The sequence below is a fragment of the Rasamsonia emersonii genome (genome assembly GCF_000968595.1).
Source record: "Rasamsonia emersonii CBS 393.64 chromosome Unknown ctg1118621760350, whole genome shotgun sequence".
Taxonomy (NCBI): Eukaryota; Fungi; Ascomycota; class Eurotiomycetes; order Eurotiales; family Trichocomaceae; genus Rasamsonia; species Rasamsonia emersonii.
Window position 1 is genome coordinate 42,984 of NW_013563060.1, and position 10,055 is coordinate 53,038.

At 51.3% G+C, this 10,055-nt stretch overlaps 4 protein-coding genes across 4 annotated transcripts; 3 read left to right on the plus strand and 1 right to left on the minus strand.

Annotated features, from left to right (window-relative positions):
* Positions 1–334: 334 nt before the first annotated feature.
* T310_5979 (Mst3-like protein kinase) lies at positions 335–2,417 on the plus strand (the record flags this gene model as incomplete). Its single annotated transcript, XM_013471194.1, has 6 exons — positions 335–383; positions 444–511; positions 567–643; positions 806–1,387; positions 1,438–2,088; positions 2,135–2,417. The coding sequence occupies 6 exons, from the start codon at positions 335–337 to the stop codon at positions 2,415–2,417; spliced, it is 1,710 nt and encodes a 569-aa protein (XP_013326648.1).
* Positions 2,418–3,558: 1,141 nt separating this feature from the next.
* Positions 3,559–5,463, plus strand: T310_5980 (uncharacterized protein; the record flags this gene model as incomplete). The annotated part of the gene is made up of 3 exons (XM_013471195.1): positions 3,559–3,597; positions 3,665–5,163; positions 5,220–5,463. 3 exons carry the CDS (start codon positions 3,559–3,561, stop codon positions 5,461–5,463), a joined length of 1,782 nt encoding a protein of 593 aa, XP_013326649.1.
* Positions 5,464–6,273: 810 nt separating this feature from the next.
* Positions 6,274–7,002, plus strand: T310_5981 (Mitochondrial import inner membrane translocase subunit (TIM22); the record flags this gene model as incomplete). Its single annotated transcript, XM_013471196.1, has 3 exons — positions 6,274–6,411; positions 6,488–6,583; positions 6,670–7,002. 3 exons carry the CDS (start codon positions 6,274–6,276, stop codon positions 7,000–7,002), a joined length of 567 nt encoding a protein of 188 aa, XP_013326650.1.
* Positions 7,003–7,887: 885 nt separating this feature from the next.
* On the minus strand, positions 7,888–10,049 carry T310_5982 (uncharacterized protein; the record flags this gene model as incomplete). Its single annotated transcript, XM_013471197.1, has 5 exons — positions 7,888–8,376; positions 8,426–8,696; positions 8,756–9,329; positions 9,388–9,830; positions 9,985–10,049. Coding segments are annotated over 5 exons (1,842 nt in total), but the record flags the coding sequence as incomplete, so codon positions are not given.
* Positions 10,050–10,055: the final 6 nt, after the last annotated feature.

A 10,055-nucleotide genomic window follows, 5' to 3' on the forward strand; every position in this document is an offset into this window, starting at 1 on the left:
GACTGACATGTTGAACAGAGCGCGAGGATCTCGGTGGTTGGTGGATTCGCCGTGGCCCCCGGGAGATGGCCGATTAACGCCGCATTAGCGCTGCCGGTTGCTATAAGCGACCGTATCTGTTGACCTCCGCCCCAGAGGAGAGCGGCTGCCCCCAAGACCCGCGAGCTTACTGAGCTTCAGCTCCCCCAACCCGGGATATATTATTATAACTCTTGCTTCCCTTTGAAACTTCCCAGAGTGCACCTGCTACTCCCTCTCAAGCGCCAGGCTGTTGCTGGACTGTTGTCTTGCCAGAAAGGAGTAGCTGGTCCGCATTCCGCGATTGGCTGCAAAAATGGCGGCCGACATGGCGGATCGCTACCAAATGATGGAGGAGCTGGGGTGTACGGTTCCTATCGCCCTCAATGGCACTGTGTTCGCTTACTGACGGCAATTGATCGCAGGTGGAAGCTTTGGCACGGTTTACAAGGCCATTGAGAAGGATACCGGGGAGATTGTTGCCATCAAGCATGTAAGCGAATCGCCCCTCCTGTCGCACTTCCCAGCTGACAAATGGATTCTGGCAGATCGACCTTGAATCGAGCGAAGATGATATCCAGGAAATCCAACAAGAAATCTCGGTCCTTGCGACATGCGCGAGTCCGTACGTCACACAGTACAAGGCGAGCTTCTTGCGGGGCCACAAACTGTGGATAGTGATGGAATACTTGGGTGGGGGCTCTTGCTTGGATCTGGTATACAACCATGGTTCTCTCAGCCACGAAGGCCAGGACTAACGTTGGTAGCTTAAACCCGGCGTATTCAGCGAAGCGCATATTGCCATAGTCTGCCGTGAGCTGCTGCTAGGCCTCGACTATCTCCACCGAGAAGGGAAAATCCATCGCGACATCAAAGCCGCCAATGTCTTGCTGTCCCAAGCCGGAAAAGTCAAGCTGGCAGACTTTGGTGTGGCTGCACAGCTCACCAATATCAAGTCGCAGCGGAATACATTCGTCGGAACGCCATTCTGGATGGCGCCGGAAGTTATCCAGCAGGCTGGATACGACTTCAAGGCCGACATCTGGTCACTCGGCATCACGGCAATGGAGATGGCAAATGGAGAGCCGCCAAACGCCAGCACGCATCCGATGAAGGTGCTGTTCCTCATCCCCAAAGCACCGGCGCCTCGTTTGGAAGGAAACGAATTTAGCCAAAATTTCAAGGATTTCATCGCTCAATGCTTGATCAAGGATCCAGACCGGAGGCCGACAGCGAAAGAACTACTGAAGCACAAATTCATCCGCAGTGCGGGGAAGACTGAGGCCTTGCAGGAGCTGATTCAGCGCAAACAAGACTGGGACGCAGGCAAAGGAAACACTGAGAACGTCAAATACTACGCCGAGACACTGTAAGCGACAGTTGCTTTCGACATTTGAGTTTTGTGCTGACGATTGCAAGGAACACGATCACACCAAAGGACGATGATGACGGATGGATATTTGACACGGTCAAGGCGCCTCCGACGATTTCGGAACCTACCAAGAAAATGCCACCTACATCACCGGACAATGCGGAGGATTCGTCGCTGGGGATGGAGGATCTGCATATTTCCAGTCCACCGAATCCGCCAAAGCCTGTCGCGAATTCGACTGTGCGACGGACGCCTGCCCCAGAGCGATCACCGTCAATCAAACGAGCAAATACTAAGCGACGCTCCAGTGGAGTAAAACAACCACTTGGTGTGGACTTGAGTTTTGGAAACAGCCCGTCCACGGTGCGTCAATTCCGCAGGGTGTCAGACAAGATGACGGACGATTCTGGTCGCCATCCTCATCTGCCTCCTGGGATGGATGAAAATGCCAGCCCGAAGACTTTGTTCTCCGAGACCACCACCACCACCACCACCACCAACAGCAAGGAAGCGCAATTAGGCAGGAGGGCATACAGTAAAGCTATTGGATTGGCTTGCCAGGAGATTCTGGCGAACACGGGCGACCAGGAGAAGCGGGAAGCAATCTCTCGGCTCGCCGAGGCCTGGAGCGATCTGGAAATGATCGATCCTGAAGGTCTCTATCACATTTTGAAATTGTCCAACGAGAAGCTGAGAGCGTGAGTGCCTTTGCATGTCAATTGCAGGAGCTATAATTGCTAACAGAAAACATCTTAGTGACCCCAAACTGGCCTGTCTGCTTCCCGAACCATCTCCATCCGAATGTCCCCAAAAGCCACGGCTTGTTCTGGCGCAGAACAACCCACATCTCAAAAGTCATCGGCGTCGCCAATCGGCCCAGGCCCAGGCTGAGGCGAATGCGAATGCCTCGCAGATGCCAAACCTTCCCGGACAGCACGTTCTGGGTATGGAACACACCAAGCAATTGGCGGATGTCCTGTACCAGCGCTGGAGTGAAGGCCTACGCAACCGATGGCCGGCCATCTGATTGTTTCGCCTTGCCTCGCCCGCTTGTCTCAATACGTCATGTACCATTCATATTTCCATTTCTCTGTAAAACATTGCCGCCACATGTGCCCTGGGTTTGCCTTTGTCGTCCCCTTTTTATGTTCTTTATCTTCCTTTCCATTGGATCGCCGGAGTCTGGAGGTGTTCTTTCTGCTAACCAAAGTTGTTTCTTTATCGTCTCGGCTCCCTCCTTCTGATCCTTTCATGATTTCGTTCTTCCTTGGTCACGATGAGCTTTTGTCAGTTGGTCGACGCATAGCGCCCGGCGTTCCTGGCTTGGCTACTTCGGTTAGCAACTGCTTCTGGACTCTCTCTTTCTTGTCAGTTCGCGGGTGCTTCTATTGACACTGCACAATAGCGGAGTTTGACCGGTCGGCTTTTCGTTCTTGCACTGGCGGGTCCGTTTTCAAGGAGCTCGAAAAAGCAAGTCTTTTTTTGTCTGATTTTCTATCCTATATTTCCCCGGCATTTTTGTACAATTTTGATTTCCCTCGTGTCATGACTTTGAGTCTCCCCATCATACTCTGTAATTGTCTTGGGACCCGTCATGCCAGTGTTTTGAGTTCTTGGATAGATACAGTTTCGGGGTGATTGTGTTCTATATTTCACTTTTCTTTTTTGTTGTTGATAGGAAGGCATATGGACGCTTGGACTCATCTGCCGCCTTGTCTTTCCAGGGTGACAATGAGATCAAGATTGGCTGGCTATGACGCGAATAAGCGGCGAGTGGAAGGTACCTAGGTAGCTTCAGATGTAGATTAGCAGGATATGAGTGAATGAATAATGGACTTTGCAATGAATAATACTATATTTGGTCACGTGCAGCTTAACCAGAGTCGTAGCCATCCTCGTTACCCCCTGTCTGCGTCAAGCTAGGTCATTTTTATTTCAGGGATCGTCTTCGTGACGATGACAATAAGCATCAGCATGCACTGCCATGCAGTTCATATGGGGCAGTATTATTGCCATGTCAATCCTCGCAGCACCGGCGGCGGTCCAGCCCCTGAGCGCGGCCGCGGTTCCTGCAGACGGAAAGGATGCGCGCTGCCCGGCGGGTCGAGCGCCTCGTGCTGGCGTCGCCTGTCCCCATCGTAATACAGAGCAGGCGCGTTAAATTAAACATGAAACGGCGCCGACTGCTCAGTGCTGCAGGTCATCCAGTACGCTTTTCTCCTCGTTCTTTCTGTCGTGCTTCTGCTTCTGTTTTTTCTCTCGTGTTCTGTGCAGTTGTGCCAGTCATGCTCCTCCGTCTCTGCACTCCAATCACTTGACTGCGTTCCCTCTCTGCACGCAGATTGGCCCTCCATGGAGCCTGCCGCCGGAAGCCTCAACGCCAGCAATGGAGCTCCGTCAGAGCCGCCCCTGTCCGAGGGACAGTCCTCGACCTCAACGCTCGATCAACGCGCTGAGGAACGGGCGTCTTTGCCTGCTCGTCCCAACATGGCTGCGCGACATTCGAAGCGTCTGACCCTGAACTTCCCCATTATCCCGCCGCCGTCGCTCCGGTCCGAACAGAGCTCGCCGTCCACGGGTCTGATGACGCCTGCCACGGAATCGTCCGCCAACGGGCCGGTTCCCCTTGACGACTCGAATGATGGCTCTGATCTCCTCACTGCGATTGCGACGCAAGAGCGCAAAGTGCTCGAGCTGCGGGAAGAGCTCCAGCGGGCTGAGACGGAACTGGCCAACCTGAAGAAACAATGGGCCTCGAGCGAGAGAGCAAGGAAGAGGACTGAGATCAGCTACCATGCGGAAGCCATGAAGCCGCTGAGGTCTCCGGGCTCTGCCTCCGCGGCCGATTCTCTGAAGTCACCCGAGGAACGCACTCCTAACGGTGTGGATGCCTCGAGGCAGGCCAGACTGAGCCGTGAACTGGAGTGGCGGAACAGCATCCGAACTGTCCAGAATGGGGATATCGCGATCTCTGCCAACGGCAGGCGAGTGTTCCCGAGCTCGAAGCATACGCGGACCTTGTCCTTACTCTCGAATGAAACGATCGCCGGCGGCAAAAAGGGCGACACGGATGACAAGAAAGCCGGAAATGAACAGCCAGCAACTCGACATCCGCGATCGGCGACTCTTCCTTCTCTTGAACGCAGCGACACCGCCAAGACTTCAGAGTCGGCCCGGGAGGAGTCACGGTTACACTGGCGGAGATCCATGCCTCCTCCTTCCCGGGAGGCACTCTTGCGCACGGGCAGACAGATGGCGTCGGATCTCAGAGAGGGCTTATGGACGTTCCTGGAGGACATTAGACAAGCGACGGTGGGCGAAGAAGGGATCAACGCCACCGAGTCCAGAACAATACAGTCCACGTCTACTCGGAGGACCGATCGCAGTGTGACGCCGTCTCGAAGTCGCGAGCGGCCGGAGGCTGGTCCTGGGCGAACAAACTCGTCTTCGTCCGCATCCAAAGAGAAGGGGGGAGCCACCAAAAAATCTGGTAAAAACACCACTCCGGCGGACATAGGGGTGTCGTTTTGGAGTGAATTCGGAATTGATACGTCGGGGCAGAAGTCCAATACCGAAAAAGCCGCCAACAGCACTCCAAATGCACAGAAAGAGTCGGGAGACTCGAACCTCCTCGATGTTGATGACAATTGGGACTCTTGGGATACCCCCCAGCCTACCAAGACGCACACGCCATCCTCCAGTCGCTCAACGATTGAATCCAAGAACGACCAGTCTCCATCCACTCAGCTGAGCAGTCCCAGAACAAGTGCCAGGTATGTACAGTTACAATCAAAAACAGGTCTTGGCAGCCGGGCTAACGAAAGCATAGCTTTGGGGAGCGGAATGCGACAAACAAGGATTCTGTCATTGATACCAACATCTCCGATGGTATTCCGTGGCCAGCACTGAGCAAGTTCACACCTTCCAAGCTTACACGAACTGCGTCCAATCTGATGGCGGAATGGGAGCGAAGCCTGACTTCCTCGCCTAAAGAAGACCGGAAGGAGAATAAGGAGAATAAGACCCTGCGCGCTGACGAGACAGATGAAGACGATTGGGGGGCACCTTTTTGACATGTCATTTCTTAGAATTTCCTGGACATTTTTCTGCATGTAGATTTTCGCGACGATGCCCACGACACGGCCCTTTCTATTTCATGGACCCGTTCCACCGCACTGGCATGAATAACGAGTGACAGCTATTTCAGTTTCAGCGCAGATGACCATGTCTTCTCACTCCAAGGCGAATGCTTACGATTGTGTCTTGCGGCGTGCTTTCTATTTCTGTTCTTTACTTCGCACCCATCCCGCGGAAGACGCGGGGATGTATTTACTCACGAGCCAATTTGGGCTATATTTTATGTCTACCTAGCTTCACATGAGAGTACTTTGAAATGACATCTGGCTACTCGACTTTGAGCTCTATGCACGTCTATTTTGTTATATCTGCAGTCTATTGCATACGAGGCGCAGCCATCCAATAATAATTTTCATAAGAAAATGAAAGCCTAAAAAATCTAAAGATCATGACTAGCTGAGAAAAAAAAAGGTCTATATGAGAGACTGGTGTACTGTACATTTTACTATTACTCCTGTGTTGATCTCAAAATAGCACACTTGGCAACTCCGGCGCGCCGGAAAAAAATAATTTGCCGCCTCATCTCCGCGCGGGAGCTGTTTTATCAGGTAACCAACCTTTTTATCAGGCATTCGCTTTCCGCAAGCCTGATAAATATTGTGCATCACTCTGTTGTGTTTAGGGGTGCTGATTGGTCTTTTTTTTTTCTCTTTCTCTTCTCAGCAGTGTCCTCGCGTTGGTGTTGCAGCTTGACGTTGCGCAGGACCTGATAAAACAGACAAGACAGAGACAGACCAACTGCAAAAATGAACTTCCCAGGAATGACACCGCCCATAGGCGGCGCCGGAGCAGGCGCTGGAACTGGAATTGGAGCTGGAACAGGAGCTGGTGCTGGTGCAGGAGCTGCTGGGTTGAGCGAGCAGGAACAGGCCATGATCAAAATGGTAGGTTTTTGGTAATTCATATATATCTTGGAGGTTGGATTCCTTTGCTGACTCATGTAATTTGCGACGACATCAGATGCAATCGGCCATGGAATCCTGTCCTGCCAAAACCGTTATCTCGGGAACTATGGGTTTCGCGCTCGGTGGTGCTTTCGGATTGTTTATGGCTAGTGTATGTTTTTCTCTCTCCCGATGTGTTTGTTGCCGGTTCTTGTGATCTGGATGCTGACATATCTCCTCCTCCCTGGCGATGTGTAGATGTCATATGATACCCCCCTCACACCGCAAGGTCAAGAGCTCTCCAGTCTCCCGTGGCGCGAACAGCTTCGTCGCGGCTTGAAAGATATGGGCTCGCGGTCGTGGTCGTCTGCGAAGAACTTTGGCATCGTGGGCGCTCTCTTCTCCGGCACCGAATGCTGCATCGAGGGACTTCGAGCGAAGAACGACATCAAGAACGGCATCGCGGCCGGCTGCATCACGGGTGGTATCTTGGGCGCTAAAGCTGGCCCGCAGGCCGCTGCTGCGGGTTGTGTCGGTTTCGCGGCGTTCAGTGCGGCGATCGATGCGTATATGCGCATGCCGTCGGATTGAACTTCATCGTCTTCGTGAACTATTACGAGCGGGTTCGCTTCGCTTTTCATGACGTACCCCTCAATTCGGACGCGTTTCATAACAAAAAAAAATCCAGGATGTGGATTCTTTTTGATCCGCAGCAAACAGTCTTTGGTAGATGGATATCTCGACGGAAGAGGCGTTTTCGGCGTTGACGTTACGACACGATAGACATGGGCGAGCATTGCTGGCGTTCGATTGTGTTTTGGTACCTACTCTTTCCCTTCTCACTTGTGGTTGACCTCTATTGAGGTTTCATTTATACATCGTCAGTCGGGGCAACGATCTACGCATATGTACAGTACGATATTTTCGAGCGGCCGTATATCATCATTATGGCACATCTTGTGGATATATGTGAGGGTCTGTGATGTTTTTTTTTCTTCGTTTTCGTGGATTATTATATTATTCTTTTATTTATTATTCGACTCTCAACTCACAATATCAGTATGTACAGTACATACGGAGACTATAGAAGGCGTACAGCGCAATATACGATGTTGTATATGATGTTTTCTTCTTCTTCTCCTTTTTTTTTCAGGCAAAGATTACGTATTACAATGATATTACTGCTCACTATGCACCTTCTACCTCTCGACAATATTGTTGTTTCATGCAGACATAAGAGTGCTTTGTGGGGAACTCCTCATTATAAGAGGAACTATTCCAATGTACGTGTTTTGTTTTTAATTAACATTCGTCTGTCTGTATGTATGTACTGTACATAAGTTCGTCCTTCCCGTATTTATGGATTTTTTTTGTTCAAGGGGAAATGACGCTCAGGCACGAACTCTACACCAGCCCGGTGTCAATGTGGAGCAGTCGATTTCATCAGGAGATATGGAATAACACGGGTCTGGACAGCTATTCCAACCTCTTCCACTCCACGTATCTTTCAGAGCCAGTATGGGCCGACGCCAGAAGCAAATCGAACTCCTTTTGCGTCGCGTTCTTTGGCAGTCGCATTGGGAACGGAGGGATGATTGTGTTTTTCGATTTCATCGCAAGCCCTGCATCTCGTGTGATTTCCTTGAATCGATGCTTCTTCATGTACCGTCCGAATATGGCGTCGACATCGCGGACCATGTCTCGCGCAAATATCAGTCTCAGAAAATCAGCATCTGATTTGTCGCCTCGCCGCACGAAATTAGGAGTGATTGGGAGAAAGCGACTGAGGTAGGACAGATCAGACTTCAGAGATGCTAAAGATTGCGAGTCTTCTTCGTCAATGGCGTTGAGAAACAGTCCTATCAGAGTCGCGTGGGGATTCTCCGTCTGTTTCTTCAGTAAAGGACCAAACGTAGACAGCATCGTCCGGGGACCAAGATAGGCATTGTCTGCGATATTTGACACCTATCTGGAATCAGCAACGATGTTTTTCGCCTGGGCAGATTCTACCTACCTCAATACGGTCGAATGAAGTTGGACTGATGCCATCGCTTTTCAAGGAAGCGGGAAGAGTAGTCGCATCGAGGTGGAAAAGCTGGAAACTGACGCTGATCGTGGCGAGTCGAGCGCAATACTTGGAAAACAAATCGCGCAGGAAGAGAAAGAGGCTTCCATAAAGGTCCTTCTCCGCAAGCGGAGCCTTCGACATGACCTCTTGGATGCGCCATCCGTCGAGGGGGTCTGCAGAATCTTTCATTGGCCATGAGGTCGTTTGATAAAAAGTTCTGTGTTCAAGTCATCGATCAGCACATGTCCTCATCTACTTACGAACGATTGGGCTTACGGATTCGGCGTGCAAAACTCCCGACGGCATGCCCCAAATGGCAGGAGAATTCCATCTTCGCGAAACTTCATAATGCAGACTCTCCACTCGGGAGGTTTGTTGTACAGATCACGATGGCGATAATCTTCTCGGTGCGGTGCTAATGTTGTCGACCTCCGCACGCGTTGAGCCTGATCTGTTGACAGTCCTGCAGGCACGTCAAGGTATGCAGGAAGTTGATCCCATTGCTCCTTCCGCAAAACGAGACGCAGGGACCTCGATCCGCACTTCCAAGTCTTCGCTAGCAGAGCATCCTTTCTTTTGTCACGGACTTTCGAGCATGCGTCTTGGATCAGAGGTAATAACTTGGCGCGTAAGGAGGAGAGCATTGCCTCTGGAAGAAGCGCAGAATACCACAGGTGCACCATTATCACACTTGCTTCCGCAGGTTCATAGTGAAATGAGACAAGGATGAGCAGGACATTCCTGGCAACGATGTCCAAATCCCTGTCATTGACCACGATATTGCAATTCCCGGAGAAATCGGCTGGCAGTGACGCCAGGGACTTGACAACGTTGCGAAGATCGCCCGATGCTATCGCAACAGTCAGTTACATACCTTATGCAACTTGAAATTTAGGATCTGAACTCACCGGCGAAAAGCAGATCAAGATCTCCACGGAAATTGCAGCCTTCATTTTGTTCCAAGTTCAACACGTCCAACGCTGGCGTGTTTCCCCACGGGTATTTCTTCGCCCCATGTGTCGTCAAGCCTGCTGTAGCAGTGACGAAAGCAGGAAGCCGTCTTTCTTCTTCCCAGGAGGGTCTCCAAGTCTGTTGCAGAAGCTTAGACTTGCAGTCTCTTTTGTGTACGGGCCAATGCGCGACCTGGCAGTCTCTGCTACAGTACTGAGCAAGCAGTCTGTTAGCTGCGAAGCTTTTCAGGCCGGGTGAAGGGATACGAACCTGAACGAGATGACAGTCTTTGCATGCCTTAGTAGCTTGATTCGGACATGGTGAGTCCTCATCTCGCCCCGTGTTGGCACAGGGTGGCGTGGACATTGAATAGCAGTTCATCGTCTTTCGCTCTGTAAGGCTAGACAAGAATTAATTGTCAACGCAGACGATGGAGACGATCTATTTTGTAAGTCAAGGCTCCTAGTTGAGAAGTTTCTAGTCAGATTAATGAAGGAACAGGCCGACTAGAAGCCCGGAACCTACCTAGGTAGAGAGCCCATCAGCTTCCATACCGTTCTTTGTCACGGAGGGTTCCGTTTTCTTCTTTGATCAGAGCTCCTAGGCACGGAATAAAGCCCTAAGA